This window comes from Amblyraja radiata, chromosome 16, assembly GCF_010909765.2.
Source record: "Amblyraja radiata isolate CabotCenter1 chromosome 16, sAmbRad1.1.pri, whole genome shotgun sequence".
Taxonomy (NCBI): Eukaryota; Metazoa; Chordata; class Chondrichthyes; order Rajiformes; family Rajidae; genus Amblyraja; species Amblyraja radiata.
In genome coordinates, this window is record NC_045971.1 from 18838543 (window position 1) to 18857493 (window position 18951).

The 18951-nt window shown below is 41.2% G+C and overlaps 1 protein-coding gene across 1 annotated transcript in view; it reads right to left on the reverse strand.

Moving 5' to 3' along the window:
* Positions 1-2460: 2460 nt before the first annotated feature.
* mpp3 (membrane palmitoylated protein 3) overlaps positions 2461-18951 on the reverse strand; it is a 53626-nt gene continuing 37135 nt past the window's right edge. Inside the window, exons 10-20 of the mRNA XM_033035282.1 lie at positions 18070-18075; positions 16009-16199; positions 13551-13615; positions 11606-11626; positions 9259-9300; positions 7793-7957; positions 5692-5772; positions 4952-5045; positions 3841-3949; positions 3376-3504; positions 2461-2865 (exon numbers count right to left, since the gene is read on the reverse strand). Of these exons, the coding sequence (XP_032891173.1) occupies positions 2686-2865; positions 3376-3504; positions 3841-3949; positions 4952-5045; positions 5692-5772; positions 7793-7957; positions 9259-9300; positions 11606-11626; positions 13551-13615; positions 16009-16199; positions 18070-18075 (1083 nt within the window). The 3' untranslated portion in view covers positions 2461-2685. The remainder of the gene's footprint in view (positions 2866-3375; positions 3505-3840; positions 3950-4951; positions 5046-5691; positions 5773-7792; positions 7958-9258; positions 9301-11605; positions 11627-13550; positions 13616-16008; positions 16200-18069; positions 18076-18951) is intronic.

The following is an 18951-nucleotide window of genomic DNA, read 5'->3' on the forward strand; positions in this document are numbered from 1 at the left end:
TGCAGCCACGAGTGTGGAGCCACAGAGAGATCATTTCCTTGAAGGAAATTCATGAACTCTGAATTTTTGAAATGGATTTTTGTTACGATCTCGCACTTTCATGGACACCTTTATTGCTATTTAGTCACTTTCCACTTGACTAATTATTGAAATTTAAATCCTCCATCTGTCCTGGTAGGTTTTGAACTCATATCGGTGGATCAATAGTCCAAACCTCTGGCTGCTACCGTTATAACCTCACTACAATATTGCATCTTCAACTGAAGCTTTGTGCGCCTCATTCGATGTAATGTTGGCAAACACCTAGGTGGAAATTTGTCCGAAATTCCATATCTTTTCTTCACAATTTAGTTTCAGCAAAGTCAACTGAAGCAAATGTGAGCAAACTGCGTACAGAATGCAACGGGAAATTATGGCTAAATAGCAAATTTATGTCTAGTGACCAAGTATGAAGTCCTACCCTTCACAACATTGTACACAAGCTGACATCACAAATCTACATGGTCTATTGCTTTTCCTACAGGAAGCGCAAATCCATAAAGTCATCCTTATGGTCTTTACCTAGCTGCAGTCTCTCTTCATTTATTAATATAGCAACACACTGTGCAACTAAGGACCATTACATTTTAATGTTTTAAGATGTTCTGCCCCAATACATGAAGGATGTGTAGGGTTTAGAGAGGGTGCAGAACATAATTACATAATTACCAAATGCAGCATGGATTAGAGGGTATTTAACTATGATGCCCCTGTCCCACTTAGGAAACCTGAACGGAAACCTCTGGAGACTTTGCGCCCCACCCAAGGTTTCCGTGCAGTTCCCGGAGGTTGCAGGTGGTTGCCGGAGGTTGCAGGTAGTGGAAGCTGGTAGGGAGACTGACAAAAACCTCCGGGAACTGCACGGAAACCTTGGGTGGGGCGCAAAGTCTCCAGAGGTTTCCGTTCAGGTTTCCTAAGTGGGACAGGGGCTTAAGGAGATTTGGACAAAATAGGATTGTTGGCTCTGGCGCATCAGAAGCTGAGAGGAGATCTGATGGAAGTAACAAAAATAATGGGAGGCATAGATAGTGTAGACAATGAGAACCTTTTTCACAGTGGAAATGTCAAAGACTAGAGGGCATAGCTTTAGGGTGAGAGGGACAAGTTTAAAGGAGATGTGCGGGGCAAATGGATGTCTGGAAATGTCCTGCCAGTGGTGATGGAGGAGACTGATATGATAGTGGCATTTAAGAGTTTTTTTGCGCATATGAATATGGAGGAACAGAGAGATATAGATAACATGTAGGCCAAAGAGATTATATTAATTTGGCATCATGTTTGGCACGGACACTGTGGTCTGAAGGGTCTGTTCCTGCGCTGAACCGTTTTACGTTCTTAGTAGAATTCTTCAGCATTTTATTAATGGCAGAACTCAGCTAAATGAAGATGCTTCAAGATGCTAACATTTAATAACCTATGTTGTTATGCCTAATACAACAAGTGGATACTTCTCGTGAAACACAGGTCCCACCTCAAACATACCACTCCCACATTTAAACATTGAACTTGAAATTAATTGACCTCACTGTCACCAGTCAAATAATGCTCATAAAAACAAAGGTTTTTTCCAATTAAGTTGTAATGTGCTTGTAGTTTCAGAGTTTGTTTTATAAATTCCTTGTCAGTAGATACATTCAAATAATAATGGAGAAATTCAATTTAATTATACACATGCAAAACACAAAGTCTTGGAGGAACTCAGTGGGTGGTGAGCATCTGTGGAGGGAAATGGGCTGAGGATGTTTTGGGTCAGGATCCTTCAGACTGAGTTGAGTAGCACGAAGGAAGCTGGAAAAGAGAAATGCGGGGTGGGGCAAAGCCTAGCAAGTGATAGGTGGATACAGTTGAGGTAAGTTGAGTAAGTGATAAAGGCGAGAGATTGAAGGGAGACAACAGGGAGCCAGATAAGGAGAGAAGTGGAGGCGTAAAATATAAAGCCGGATGGAGGGACATGGGTGTGACAGGGACTGGGGGCAGGAGTAAAAAGTGTGTTAAAAGGGAAGTAAAGGGCTCGGTGAACGGAGAAGCGTATTCAGAGGAGAGGAAAAGAGCAGGGCCAGCATCTGCAGTTCTTTGTTTCTTCAGGGTGACTAGGATGGTGAGAGATGGTGGGAGAAATGTATGTGCACCATATGAGGTGGGGGAGGGTGGGGGTGGGGGGGAGTTGTAATTGGAATGTATTTGTCCCATTTGTGTTGAGTTTAGAGATACAGTGTGGAAACAGGCCCTTTGGGCCATTGAGTCTGTGCCAACACATATATTAGTTCTATGTTATCACAGTTTTGCATCCTACCCACTAGGCGCAAATTATAGAAGCCAATTATCCTACAAACCCAGACGTCTTTTGATTGCGGGAGGAAACTGGAGCACCTGGAGGAAATCCACATAAAGACTGTGCAGACAGGACCCCTTAGTCAAGATCGAACCCGGGTCTCTGGCGCTGTAAGGCAGCAACTCTACTGATGCGTCACCGTGCCGCAATTATGTCTCAATTGCATCCATGTTCGCTGTGTGCTCTAATCAGTTATTTGCATGTGTGTCGACTATCATTAACATCAACAAAAGGTTTACTTCAGATCAATATTTTGGACATTCAAAGATCAGAAGATGGGCTACTTTTAGGTTGGCCACGTTGTGTTTGCACAGCTAGGAGCGGATCCAGCTAGTTGGCACCCACATGGGTTCCCGTTCTATGTTATCCAGGATTACTTTCAATTCACTGCATGCAGTTTGGAGGTCACCTTTCACCAAGACTTTATCGATAAGATGACCATACTTCTCTTCAACGTCAGCCGCTGACTGATTCATTTCCTGGTATTCATCTTCCTAAAGTTAAAGAACAGAATACTTGTGGCAATACTGGTACCATTCTAAATAAGAACGACAAACAAAGGATGAACGAGAAAGGTAAGTGATGATAGGGGGGCGCAGGTTACAATCACTGCAGGTTTGCAGCCTATAACATGTTCAGTGGGTAGTAAGGGAAGTACTTTGTGTTCAAAAGGGAACTGCAGACTCCTGAAGTCTGAAGAAGGGTTTCGGCCCGAAACGTCGCCTATTTCCTTCGCTCCATAAGTGTGCACCGCTGGTTTCCCAGCTTTTTTTCCAAGGGAATACTTGTAAGAGGGTGTCACGTTATGGGACAAGCAGAAGATGCCATGATTCACATATGATGGGAGTAGAAGGCCGAAAGGCCTAATTCTGCTCCTAGAATTTATGAACTTACGAACATTTTCCTGCTTCTTTGACATTCTTTGTGGAAGTTCAGGTGAGATTCATGACAAGACTTGGTACCAAAAGTTAATTTTAGTGCAGTTTTGAACTGACTGGACTTACTCCTAATTCTTTAATGACACCGTTCTCTGATGTGTCTGCTGTTGTTGAGATTGGCCTTGGTTCTTGAATAAATGGCTTGACAAATATCACATACGGTTTAAATTCTGCTGTTCTGAGGTGTTTGATTGTCTGTAATCAGGACAAAAGAGAAAATCATTTGTGCAGAACGAAGAACTGTTTAATAGATGTAGCTGTAACATGGATATTACACTGTAGACAATTCTATCCCATAAAGACCTCACTATGAATGTTATTTTGTACCATCAAATATAGTCATTTTTCATACAGTGAGATCTGAGAGATAGCAATGACACAAATAATTAGTTGATTTGGGTTTTTTTGGACATTCATTATAGAAAATATTGCTACACGAACCTCCAATGGACCCATTAGACGACTGCAACATTTTCACCTCACTAAATTTGCAATGACCAAGCTGAAAAGCAAGAGTTACAAAGCACTTACTTGAGGATTGGCGTCCACTAAGCAAACCTTTTTTTTTAGCATTACTGTGCGGATGGAATCTATAGAGATCCCATAGAGATTGTCTTTGTATTCCCCATGCTCAACAAATCTGAAAAAAATATCAAAAGGCACCAAATCAACTCTTTGGACCTAATAACCTCCAGTTAATATCAGTTCCTGTCTATGGAACTGATGCGCTGTAATGCTGAGAACTATCTTCTGCACTTTGTATCTTCCTTTTTGTGTTTTACTCAAGATTCCAGCATCTGCATTTGCTTTTGTGAGTCTGAAGAATGTTCTCAATCCAAAACAATGCCTACCTATTCCTTCCACAGATGCTGCCTGACCTGCTGAGTTACTCCAGCACGTTGTGATTTATTTGATTCAGAATGTTGCTTTTAGCCAGACTCTAAGAACATAGAAATGACTGGACCAAAATAAAGTCCATTGAAATTGGAGTTAGTATTAGTTTATTACTGTTACAGGCTTTGTTTCGCGTGCTGTCCAAGTAAAAGTTTCCATGCATCATTACCAGCGAAAGGACTTTATCTTGCAATAAACGTTATTCCCTTTATCCTGTATATGTGCACTGTGGTGTACATGTTTGATTGTAATCATGTTTTGTCTTTCAGGTGCCTGGATAGCACACAACAAAAAAGATTTTCACCGTGTCTCAGTACACATGACTATAAACAGTAGCAGACTGGGTCTAAAAATATTGGTTGCCTGGAGACAAAGGGGGCCCACTTCATCAGGGGCCCACTTGCCATCAGGCAAGCTGAAACCCTGGCCAGTCCGCCACTGACTATAAACTAAACTATCTAACTAATGACACAAGGAAAGGAAGCAGTGAGCAGAATATAATGTTACAGCTTCTACCAGTCGAGTAACGGCATGATGAAGAATTGTGGAGTAGCTGACTAATCATTGTAATAAAATATTAATATTGTAGAAAACTTCCAGATGGATTGGTCATTATAGAAACTCATCTAAGATTAATTATTCTTAATTCCTCACTGTCAAAAATAAATTGAAATGGAAGTCTGTGTTATACAATGTATGTTGGACATTCCTGAATGTTACAGGTGAACTGTCAACAAAATGACCCTACCTGTTCTTCAGAATATCTGCTTCAAATGAGAGCTTGCTGACAAAATGATACTCCAATCCTTGTCTTTCATGGACCTTCTTTTGCCTTGTTGTTGCTGAATTCAAATAGAATAAGCAATTACACACATAGTAGCCTTTCAGTTCAGGAAATTGGACTGATGCTTTCTCCATAACATTCATACCAGCCTTTGAATTTATTTGAAGATGGACACAATATGCTGGAGTAACTCAGTGGTTCAGGCAGCATCTCTGGAGAAAAGGAATAGCGATGTTTCGGGTTGAGACCCTTCGTTAGACTGGTTTTAGTTGATTGAATTTAGTTGATTGACTAGTGCCGGCATCACCTGCGGAGGGAATGGATGGGTATTGTTTCCTTATGAGCGTTTTGTCCCACCACCACTTCCCTTTTCCAGCCTTCTTCCCCTTCAATAATCAGTTCGAAGAACGATCCCAACCCGAAACGACATCTGTCCATTCTCTCCGCAGATGCTGCCTGACCTGCTGAGTTCATCCAGCATTTTGTTACGTTTTTTTAATTTTAAAAAGGATATATTTCACCAATTTTTAATGACGTATCTCTAACATGTGTGGGAATTTTGTGTAACTATTTAACTGTTAGAGCAATGAATTATTATCCCAAGTTATTTATTTTTTAAACCGCCACTTGGAAATTACAGGTTAGTTATCTTTGCCTGGAATAAACAAATGTTCGTCGAATGCACTGAGCCAACGTTTACTTACAAGGAACAGCCACATTGTAACGATTGGGATTTTCTGCTATTATTCTTTGCCTCATCTCATTTATTTTGGCTCCTAAAGAACCTGCAGAGGTGCACAAAATCATCGAGGTTTAAAGGCAAGAAACAAAATATAAGATCTGAACAGATTATTATGTTATGATATTCCAACTGATTCCTATAAAAGGTTTGACAAACCCAGATGAGAACAACAAGAATTGGATTGTTCTGTCTGGTGTACCCATATAAAAAGAAATTGCTCCTTCATATGAGGGAGGTAAAATGGGGGAAGTAAAGAGGAAAAGTGAGTTTCCAAAATCTCAGACTAACTGTAGAGGCTTTGAAGAGAGGATTAGTTCAGTTTGGAGATACAGCGCGGAAATATGCCCTGCGGCCCACCGGGTCTGCGCCGAACAGCGGTCGCCACACATTAACACTATCCCACACACACTGGGGACAATTTTTACATTTACCAAGCCAATTAACCTATAAACCTGTACGACTTTGGATAGCGGGAGGAAACCGAAGATCTCGGAGAAAACTCACGCAGGTCACGGGGAGAACGTACAAACTCCGTACAGACAGCACCCCTTAGTCAGGATCGAACCCGGGTCTCCGGCGCTGCAAGTGCTGTCAGGCAGCAACTCTACCGCTGCACCATCGAGCCGCCCAGATTACTAGATTTCTAGATTACAAGAATGCTGCCTGGATTAGAGGGTGTTAGCTATCATGACAGATTGGACAAACTTGGATTGTTTTCTCTGTAGTAGTGGAGGCTGTGCAGAGACTTGTTAAAAGTATATAACTTTATGAGAGGCACAGATAGGGTAGACAGAACTCTTTTCCCAGGATGGAAGTGTCAAAGACTAGAGGGCTTAACTTTAAGATGAGAGGGGCAATATTTCAAGATGTTTAGATACCATATGGAAACACGTTCTTCAGCCCACTGATGCCATGCCAATCATTGATCACGTCTTCACTAGTTCTATGTTATCCCACTTTCGCATCCTACACGTGAGGGAGAATTTAGAGAAGCAAATTAACCTACAAACTTGCCTGTCTTTGGAGTGTGGGAGGAGATGGGAGCACCTGGAGAAAACCAACGTGGTGACAGGAAGAATGTACAAACTCCGTTCAGATAGCACCCGTAGTCAGGATCGAACCTGGGTCTCTGGTGCTGTAAGGGAGCAACTCTATCACTATACCACCGAGCTGCATAAATAATCGATTTTATTGCTATGTGGGGCAAGTTCTTTTACGCATAGAATGGTGAAGTGCCCGGAAAGCAATGCCAGGGTGATGGTGGAGGCAGTTATGATAGTGGCATTTAAGAGGCTTTTGGATAGGGACATAGATATGCAGGGAATGCAAGGATATGGGTCATGTGCAGGCAGAGGAGATTGGCATCATGTTCGGCACAGACATTATGGGACGTGTTCTACTGTTCTCTACTCAATGAAGACCCGCTGATCCTTCAGCATCTCTACATCTCTATCATCTGTGTGGAAGGCACTTCTGAGCCAAGGTTTGTCTGAACAGCCATCTTCGTACATATCGCCACATTACACATATAGGCGTCATGGCCTTACCTGAGAATGATTAACAAACAGCGACAACATAAAAGATATATCGGTAAAACATTGTTACACTTTCATTCATATTCCAGTGACTTTGAATATGACTCAGCATTGAACAGTTGCAGTAAGAGGCTTAGAGACAAGAAACTGCAGATGTTGGCTTACAAAAAAAAAAAGGATGTATAAATGTTATCACATCAAGCCCCCTCATACTAAAATAAAACACAATGTGCTGGAGTTAGTCAGTGGGTTAGGCAGCATCTCTGAAGGCATGGATTGGAGTCCTGACCTAAAATGGTACCTATCAATGTCTTCCAGACATACTGTGTTCTTGGAGTAACTTGGTAACCCACTGAGTTACTCCCAAGAACACAGACTTATTCTGTGTTTTATTTTAGTATGAGGATGCTTGATGTGATAACATTTACACATCCTCAGAGTTCTCCGTCTACCCTCTCACTGCATGGAAGTGCAATGTAGGACGTAGTTTGTATGACCAAGATGCATTGAGTGGATGATGGAACTCACCAGCAAGGACCACCAGTCTGTGTGAATCATTGGGGCGACGGTGGTAGATGGCCACTTCCTCATAGGTTAGATATTCCACGCTCTCACTCGGCTTTGGCTGCTTCTCTTCAGTTTGGTTCGTCTGTCGGGATTTTCTGCTCAGCCGGAAGCTTCTCCGTAAGCCAGCTGTAACACAATGTCAACTGAGGAAGGGGAATCAGGCCACTGGGACTCACAGCCTCTTAATAAATGTGACCATGTGGGAAGTCAGGAGCATATGGGTAGCGTGAGTAATTAATTAACTTCTCCAATCAACATGAATTATTGTTAGTTACATATAATAAATACTGTGCCATAAATCTTGTGAAATGTTTTAGACCTATTACATTTAAAAGGGATGCAATTTGAACATGGATGGAAACAAATTAGAAGTTATGATTTATATTTGAAATAAACATCCCAATCAACTGAGTGTTCAACTAACATGCAGCATCATTTTGAAGACTAGATGTACTGTATATAATCTTCACTCAAGGTTAACTCACACCTTCCATTTTCATTTGCAATTTGGTGTCACTTGCGTTAACTGGGAATGTACTAAGTCCTAATGCGGGCAACAGATTTTCCAACAAGATGTACTTTAGGCTTAACACGCTTTCACTTATCAGCTCGCTATTTATTGCTCACTATTAATTGTTCATCTCATTGATTTGCCCTCAACGCATAGGAAAGGTGTGTTAAGAGAAATTAAAAAGGGACACCTACTTTGTTGTCATGCCGGCCATCGATCACAGCACCACGGTACGGTGGTGCAGAGGTAAAGTTACAACGCCTGACACCCTGGTTCGATCATAACTACAGGTGCTAACTGTGCAGGGTTTGTGCATTCTCCCTATGATTGCCTGGGTTATCTCTGGGTGCTCTGTTTAACTCCCATATTCCAACGACATGTGGGTTTGTAGGTTAATCGGCTTCTGTAAATTGCCTTTAACGTGTAGGATGCGAAAGTGGGATAACATGGAACGCAAACGCGCTGGGCCATAGGGGCTGTTTCCACGCTGTATCTCAAAACATCAAAAACCCATTCCCCTTTATTTCTCTGTTATACCACTTTCTCACTTGGACAATAAAAAATCAAATTATATACAGGGTTGAGAGAAATATACAAATTCTGCTTCAACAAGCATTTATAAGCATGTCATATTTTTTCATTGGAGTTTCCCTGTAGGTCTATCAAATGCCACAAAAAGCAAACCTAAGCCAGACCACTGTTTTATGATTTCTGATAAAGTTCTGGAGTTTTCCCTGATTTTTAGGTTAATTACATTCAATTACTCCATTTACTTGTGTTTAAGTCTTTGGCTTATATCACCACTGACAATTAAATTCTACTTTAGTTTTTGAATCCAAAATTTTGCGATCAAATTCTAAAACAGTGGCCTTTATTAAAAATGCACAAGATAATTTAGCAAAACCTAAACTCTCACCTATATAAAGCCCATTCAAATATCCATCACACTCACAGTCCTCTGATGAGGTAGAGAAGCAGCAAATAGGAAAGAAAAGAATAATAAAGATCAGGAAGTAAAATGCAGAACACTAATCAATGTTTAAGACCAGCAAATCAATAGTAATATAAGAGCACTCTCTGAATAAAAATAATAAAGCACTCCAGGTTAATGTCGAAACTCAAGTTTCCTTGAGCAAAATCTGAGAGTCATCGTCCCTTCGGCCCAACTTGTCCACATCGACTAACATGCCCCATCAAACAGCTAACAATGGCCTATTTTGTTTATCATTGTTACTTTTTGAATATCTTTCATGCATTTGTTCTATATCTCTCTACATCATCATCTATATCTCATGTTTCCCTTTCCCATGACTTTCAGTCTGAAGAGAGGTCTCGACCCGAAACGTCACCGATTCCTTCTCTCTGGAGATGCTGCCTGTCCTGCTGAGTCACTCCAGGACTTTGTGTCTATCTTCTGTTTAAACCAGCATCTGCAGTTCCTTCCGACACATGCGCCATCTACACTAGACCCATCTGCCTGCCTTTGGACCATATCCCACTAATCCTACCCTATCCATGTACCTGTTTAAATGTTTCTTAAATGTTGCGATAGTGTCTGCCTCAATCACCTCCTCCGGCAGCTTGTTCTATACACCCACCACCCTTTGTGTAAAAAAGTTACCCCTCAGGCTCCCATGAAATATTTCCCCCCTCACCTTAAACCTATGTCCTCTGGTTAAACCTATGCCCTCTGGGTCCTCTTATGCATACTCATTATGCATTTATATTTTATATTTCACATTTCCAGGATTATGAACATCCACTTTTTTAACTAGATTTCAGGTACCTTTTCGGAACGTGGCACCCAATTCACCCCATTTAATTGTTTCCATAATGGCCTAACCTGGTTGTATTGATTACTTATCACAAGATGCAGCGCATCATTTCCATGTTTATTCAACAATAGCTCCTATGTTTGGAATGGCAAAACATAGTCTCATGGAATTTTATCTGCCTGTAAAATTTTTACTCACCTGCAGAATTTTTCCAATATTCGTCAAAGACCCACACCATCCTGGCCAAACACTCATCTCACCACTGCCATCGGGAAGAAGGTACAGGGAGCCTGAGAACTGTAGGTTCCAGGTTCAGGAACAGCTCCTTCCCTACAGTCATCAGGCTATTAAACACTACAACCCCATAAGCTGTGAACTATAATAGACTATTCTTCTTATTATTATTATTGCACTGTTATTGTTTGTTCTTTTTTCCCCTGAGTTTTTGTTATATTATTTATTATGATTACATATTCTGTTGTGCTGCAGCAAGTAGGGATTTAATTGTTCTATCTGGGACATATGACTATAAAACACTCTTGACTCTTGTTCATTTAATATTCATAACAACCTGTTGATATCTGTGAATATAATGAATAATGAATATAATGAAACTCCCAGCCTTTGTCACTTGTAATCAAGGTCCTCATTTACAAAACTTTCTTGCACATAATATTATTATTTCAAAGGAAATTTTCCTAACTGTCAGGTCTACGTCCAATCCAGGCACACAGCAATGAAATATATTCATAATTACTCTGCGACCCGAAACGCCACCTGAACATTTCCTGCACAGAAGCTGTCTGACCTGCTGAGTTACTCCACTATTTTGTGTTTTGTCCTCCGAGGTGCTCCAGCACATCATTCTACCCATTTAAATGAAAATCAGCGTTGGCTAGTCACAACCATAAAAATAATAATTAAATAAAATCAAAGGTTTCTATTGTTATTCTTTTGATAAATACTCTACAGACTTGCTCAGGAATTGGAGCTGAAAGAACTATTATAAGAAAGATATTACAGCTGATTATCTCATATTGAAAATAATCCAACAATGATCAATACCTTTAAGATTTGCAAACCAGAAAATTAATAATTTAAATTGCATTAAAATAAAAGTGGAGCATTTTCCAAATGTTATATGTGATCCAATAGTGTTGTAGCACGTACTAATAATACTGTTCAGGCCTCAATTTGTGCACTTTAATCCTTCTGCAGTTATGGAACCAAATGTAAAATATTAATGTGTGCAAATGTCCCATATTATTAGTAAGCATTGAATAGTTACAATGTAGCTATGCATGTTTAAGAAGGAACTGCAGATGCTGGAAAATCGAAGGTAGACAAAAATGCTGGAAAAACTCAGCAGGTGAGGCAGCATTTATGGAGCGAAGGAAATAGGCAACGTTTCAGGCCGAGACCCTTCTTGTAGCTATACATGGTCATATACTGTAAGGACATACAAGCAATTCACAATAAAACACCCACCTTTCTCACAACTCTGGTCGTCTAAGAATAGCATTAATGAGGAAAAAGGAAAATATTGAACAATTTGAGTTACAACAAAAAAAATAAACAATCTGGCTGTTAGGGTTAGTCAGTATTTAGGTATTAAATCAATATCAAATTCATACCTTGAAATTTCCTTTTCAACAGAAACACTTCATAAGTCATATAATGCACAATTGATTATAGTTATTTTAAAGAATATATCACTCAACATCATCAGGAGGAAAGGTGGGATTACTGACACTTTGATGATCTACCCATCTTCAGGCTCAGATATTCTGATGAAAGATTTATACCCAATACTTATGTGATAAACTACACAGAGGAATTGCGGATGCAACCTTGACAAATGCTGATTCACAATGTCTAAAGAATATTTTTTATTGTAATTTCAGGTTTCTTTCACTGTTTTGTTTCTATGTTGGAAATGAGGAGAAATGTTTTCACTCAGTGGGTTGGCAGGGCCTGGCAATGGTCCCCACAAGGTTGTGGTAGAAGCCAATATATTGAACAATGTTCAAGTACAGAGAAGGTTCAAGTAAGAGGGAGTACAGAGAAGGTTCACCAGACTGATTCCTGGGAAGTCAGGACTTTCATAGGAAGAAAGACTGGATAGACTCGGCTTGTACACGCTAGAATTTAGAAGATTGAGGGGGGATCTTATAGAAACTTACAACATTCTTAAGGGGTTGGACAGGCGAGATGCAGGAAGATTATTCCCGATGTTGGGGGAAGTCCAGAACTAGGGGTCACAGTTTAAGGATCAGAGGGAAGTCTTTTAGGACCGAGATGAGAAAAACATTTTTTACACAGTGGTGAATCTGTGGAATTCTCTGCCACAGAAGGTAGTTGAGGCCAGTTCATTGGCTATATTTAAGAGGGAGTTAGATGTGGCCCTTGTGGCTAAAGGGATCAGGGGGTATGGAGAGAAGGCAGGTACGGGATACTGAGTTGGATGATCAGCCATGATCATATTGAATGGCGGTGCAGGCTCGAAGGGTCGAATGGCCTACTCCTGCACCTATTTTCTATGTTTCTATGTTTTCTATGTTTCAATAGAGTTGGGTTAGGTACTTGAGTTGCTGCTGGGTTAAAAAAAAAAAAGCAGGGACATTGAACTTTGCACGATTGTCCTTTTAAAGAGCTGATTCAGCCTGAATGGATCACGTACCACCAGATTCAGGAACAGGTTCTTCCCTGCTGTCATCAGACTACTGAACGATCCACCCTGAAGCTGGGGTGTAGTCTTGATCTTCCAACCTAACTCAGTGTGGACCTTGGACATTTTCTCTGTTGCTGTTTAGCTACAATGCTACAAAACCAGTGCATGTTCTGTGATGGTACATGCTGGAATGGTGTACCAACTTCTTGAAAAGTTATAAACTAGATTGATGTAGATCAGTCAATAATGTCGCATGAACTTATATGTGTGTCAACACCTTTTTGTCCACGAAAAAAGCACCGTGTAAAACTATATTCTGCCCTCTAGTATTTTCCTCATTGCACGACTTGGGTGCTGCTTGACAGCATGCAAACAAAAGCTTTTCACTGTATCTCAGTACACATGGCAATAATGAACCAATACCAATATCAAATAGCCTCTTGTGTTGTAGGTTTTTTATCATTGTATGGTAGAAGCAGTTACATTCACTGCAGTCAGCATTTCTAGTGCTTTTAGTCAAGCAAAATAGTAATGGGAATGAGTCTTATGCAAAGCAACCTCAGGTTTTTCTGCAGAAGTCAATAGATTTTGGACCACTGATGGGGAAACCCGCTGAATTTGATTTATTCCTCACTTTGGATCTATAGGGTCATAATTTCAGTCATGCAAGAAAGTGCCTTTTGCACTTGAATTAGAACTGTGGTCATTCAAATATCACATAAATAAGGCACAATGGCGTAAGGTTATTTGATGTCTGCTTACATGATGATCTTTTGCTGCTTTTCTCTGGTTCCAAGGTCGCTCGCCTTTGCCAATAGGCAAGCCGTCTGCAATTGAAGGAGAGAATGGTTAATTTAGCACAAAAAAAAATGTAATCAAGATTATCAAAGTTTCTCAAGGCAGCTGATATCTGCAAGTACCAGGCTTAGAAATATAGAAAATAGGTGCAGCAGTAGGCCATTCGGCCCTTCGAGCCTGCACCGCCATTCAATATGATCATGGCTGATCATCCAACTCAGTATCCTGTACCTGCCTTCTCTCCATACCCCCTGATCCCTTTAGCCACAAGGGCCACATCTAAGGCTTGTTAGTGTTCACATTTTTAACCACTGTTAACAAATTGATTTTTTTTAGGTCTTTTCGTCGGTCTATCCCAAATGAAGTAATGAGTCTTGTTGTCCGGGAACAAAGAAACATTGGGGTTAGATCAATGTCGATTGGACTAATCTCAGCTGGAGCAATGCTCTTCACTTCACAATTGATTTCTCTGCCTCTACACTAGAGATGGGAAAATACAGCCAACTGACTGCGCATGGATCTATGAGGCAGCATCGTTAACATTTCTTGACCCATTGTTTAAAGCAAAAGCTTTAGAACTCACACTCTAGACTCGCACGTAAAGAGCATTCTCTAAACTAAGACAGCAGTGGGTATCCTTAAACCAAAACCCAATTCATATTTTCATCAAAGATAGACAAAACCTGCTGGAGAACCACAGCGGGTCAGAGCAACTCTGGAGAAAAAGGATGGGTGACGTTTCGGGGCAGGACCCTTCTTCAATCACCCATCCTTTTTCTCCAGAGATGCTGCCCGACCCGGTTAGTTACTGCAGCACCATGTGTTTATCCATCATATAAACCAGCATCTGCAGTTCTTTGTTTCTTCATATTTTCATTATCTCTAATGACCCATTGAACAATTAAGCACTACGGAATGGTGGCGCAGCGGTTGAGTTTCTGCCTTACAGCACCAGAGACCCAAGTTGAATCCTCACTGCAAATGCCGTCTGTATGGACTTTGTACGTTCTCCCCGTGACCACGTAGGTTTTCGCCGGGAAGCTCTGATTTCCTCACATAGTTCTTCAAAGACATACAGGTTTGTAGGCTAATTAGCTTGGTATAAATGTAAATTTGGCCCTAGTGTGTATAGGATAGTGTATGGGACAATGTATGGAGATTTGCTGGTCGTCACGGATTCGGTGGGCCAAAGGTCCTGTTTCCACGCTGTATCTCAAAAACTAAACTAAACTAAAATTATGCGCTCACATTCCTGGTGATTCCATTTCCAATTGTTGATGGGGATTTAAAAAGCACAAAAAATATTTTTAATTTTCTCATCGTGCTTTTTGAATTGTTGTCTGAGAGGATAATATAAAAATCAAGTTAAAAAAAATCTATTGTGTATCAGGTCAGGCTACCAAAAATAATCTAACCATGTTTTTCTTCCCTCTCTGGTATTCTTCAATGGCAGATGGCACAGGAACAAAGAAACACAAATTGCATCATTAATTATGTACATTTCTACACAGAACATTTATGTTTTGCAGGATTTCCAGGTAAGTAATTTCCAGTTACCAAGCAAGTAAATAGATTGAGTGAAATAAGTAATGCTTGGGATGTTTTTGTTCGTGGTAATTTTTTAATAATGTATTTTAATGTAACATTTTCCAGGACAATCTTATCATTATTAATGACTGGTTGAAGTAGACTAAAGAAACCTGCAGCAAAATCAGCTGTAATTTCATTCAGTATTAGGTAACAGAAGTGACAATTGAGGTGAACTGGATAATTGAGGTGTGTTGTTCTTGAAGTGGAACTTGTTATCTGAGAACGAGCCCAAATTTCGGCAAGTAAGATCAAGAGGTAATCGGCTTTCAGTCTCAAATATGTTTTCTAATTGGCTATCCACTTCTGCACAATTTAATTTGGCATCTTAACAAAACAATGTTAAAGGTGATTTCTAAGACATCCTGGACCTTTAAGTGACATGGAACAAATGTAAGGTAGACAAAAATGCTGGAGAAACTCAGTGGGTGAGGCAGCATCTATGGAGCAAAGCCAAGGGTCTCGATCCGAAACGTCGCCTAATTCCTTCGCTCCATAGATGCTGCCTCACCCGCTGAGTTTCTCCTGCATTTGAGTCTACCTTCGATTTTCCAGCATCAGCAGTTCCTTCTTAAACAATAGAACAAATGTAAGATAGACACAAAAAGCTGGAGTAACTCAGCGGGATAGGCAGCATCTCTGGAGAGAAGGAATGAGCGATGTTTCGGGTCGAGACCCTTCTTCAGACTAGTCAGGGGAAAGGGAAATGAGAGATATGGACGATGATGACGAGAGATAAAGAACAAAGAAGGAAAGATATGCAAAAAAGTAACAGGCCGTTGTTAGCTGTATGTTGGGTGAAAACGAAAAGCTGGTTTACAGATGCATTACCTACCTCTCTTGAAATCTCTTTGATGGAATAAGGCCAGCACGGAGACTTGCATCTCCGACACGCTTCGCTTGCCACCACACCGTGTCCTCCTGGTTCACGATGTGAAGAATGTCCCCTTTTCTGAAAGGTAACCCTGCCTCTTTACAGGGAATTGCTTTATCCTCTCTTGGGTCATAGTCAAAGAAAGCTCTCACCTATGAAAAAGAAGGAATTCAATTAGAAGTATCTCAATCTATGAACATTGATCAGATTTTCCCCAAGTTCATAAGTTCATAAATGACAGGAGCAGAATTAGGCCATTTGGCCCATCAAGTCTACTCCACCATTCAATCATGGCGGATCTATCTTTCCCTCTCAACCCCATTATCCTGCTTTCTCCCCATAAACCCTGACACCAAGTTATATACTCTACAAGTGTAAATTGAAAAACTAAACATGATTTAATTTTTATTCATTTTAGCTTAGCCCTCTGATAGTCAAATGTTGACAATTTTCTCCTTAAACTATATTCTGTATTCTGGTATTTTTCTCTTTGATCTACCTGTTGTACTTGTGTTTGGATTGGTTGTATTCATGTACAGTATTATCTGATTTGATTACATAGCATACAACCAAAAGCTTTTCTCTGTACCTTGGTACATGTGACAATAATAAACCTACGCTTCAATCTGACTTCACTAAGTGACTCATTATTTTTAAACAATGACCACAATTTTCCCATCCAGCCACAAGAGGAAACAAGTGGACCGTAGTTTGGACTTTGCTTTTCTTTTTCCTTTGTAAATGGTGCCAAAATATGGCAATAGATGCATGTATTTCACTGCACAGTGCATATGTGACAATAAGATCCATTAAACCCATGGACAATCCGCTCTACATCTATTCTTTCAAGACATGTTTCTAAACAAACCCAATACATTGTTTAATCAATTCCCCCCCCCCCCCTCCCACCATCCCCATTGTTAAGCACTCTGTTGATGGTTTTCTATGCTTATCCACTGTTGACCTTCTGAGCAACAGGACTCACTACCGTTCCATTTAACGCTACCAGCTCGATTGGTTTCTTGCTTCAGATCAATTACTTAACTTCAAATTCATGTACCACCACCTGGACTTTGGGATGTCAGTCGTCTTTTGCATGTCTTTGATATGTTCCCATTTATGGCAATTATATTTGCCTAATTTGACACCAGTTGCTTAATCAGCTCAGTGCCTGCCGTCGATTTTGTGACTCCTTACCTTAGACCTTAATCGCCGACGTGGAACCTTCAGAAAAGCTTTCTGAAAATCCAAGTATAAAACATTAACTTATGTTTCTGCTTTTAGAACATAGAACATTTTGCAGTACAGCACATGAACAGGCCCTTCTGCCCACAATGTCTGTGCCTTCTTGCAACTCTGATCACAATCACAAAATTATCTTACTGCTTCTTGTTACTTGACTATACAGTAAGTTCGGGCAGCACCAGTTTTACGTTGATGTATGGCCTCTTACAGAGAGTTCAGATTCTTGTGTCTCCAAGAACCCCTTCTTACTGCAATGACGGTCTGTAACTAATTTACCAATTCTCTGAACACAAGAATACCCGGGATTAAATTCAGAATTAAAGGACGTTCTTTTAGGAAGGAGATGAGGAGAAATGTATTTAGTCAGAGGGTGGTGAATCTGTGGAATTCCTTGCCACAGAAGGCTATGGAGGCCAAGGCAGTGGATACTTTTAAGGCAGAGATAGATAGATTCTTGATTAGTACAAGTGTCAGAGGTTATGGGGAGATGGCAGGAGAATGGGATTAGGTGGGAGAGATCAGCCATGATTGAATGGCAGTGTAGACTTGATGGGCCAAATGGCCTAATTCCTATTCCTTTTGACATAACCTTATGACCCATGGACTTCTGATTTCAAATGAACATAGTAAATGGATCAGGAGAAGAATCAAATACACAGGACAAGATGTTAAGAAGTCCCTTGTGCCAATAGGTGGGGAGCATTTCACGACATTCGTTGATTGTTGAGAGTGGTAGACGCTCAACATCTGTGGGGGGGGGGGCGGGGGAGTGGATACGTATATCTTGGCCTGGGTAACCTTCAGGACAGTTGGGCACAGGACACATCATCAGTAGTGTACCCTTGCATCACTGGGTGTTTCGGCCTTTTATCACTATACACCCTCCACAAGGGCGGCCCGCTGCAGGATGATCAGCCCTCAGCGCGTGTCCCGTGTCAAACCGTCCCAAAGATTCACCCTGAAATACTTGGGGCCCAGCATGGGTCTTTCCGCTTGAGCCAAATCCACCGGCTGCTTCTTTCAGCCGCCTCTGAGAGTGATCTTATGGTCTTCCGCAGAGCCTGACCGTGGATTCCAAGCTCCTTCAGCAGTCTGATGGTAGATGACGCAACAAATCCTCTGCATCCCACTTCAACTGGATAGACTTTGGTGTTCCAGCCACGCTGCGTTGCCTCTGCTGCAAGCTCTGCGTAACGCAGCTTCTTACGCTCATAGGCCTCCTCAACAGAGTTCTCCCATGGAACTGTGAGCTCTATGATGTAAGCAGTCTTCTGTGAAGGGGACCAGAACACCAAGTCTGGCCTGAGGTTGGTGGAAGCAATTTCAGGTGAAAAACTAGTTGTCGGCCGATGTCCGCCAGCATCTTCCAGTCACGGGCCCTGCATAGGTTTCCTTCTTCTGATCTGGTGGAAGGATGTTTAGATGTTTTCTGTCCTTCTCGGACAAAGGTTGTTGCCCTTAGGGGGAGGGGGTTGCTTGCTCTCGGAGGCAAGGAGTTGGTCGCACACCGCCTGTTCTCAAGGGCTGATGCCAGGCTTTTTAGTACCTGATTATGCCGCCACGTGTATCTCCCTTGCGTGAGGCTGGTCTTGCAGCCTACCATGATGTGTTTGAGGGTCGCTGGAGTTGGGCAGAGGGCACAGGTTGGATCCTCGCCGT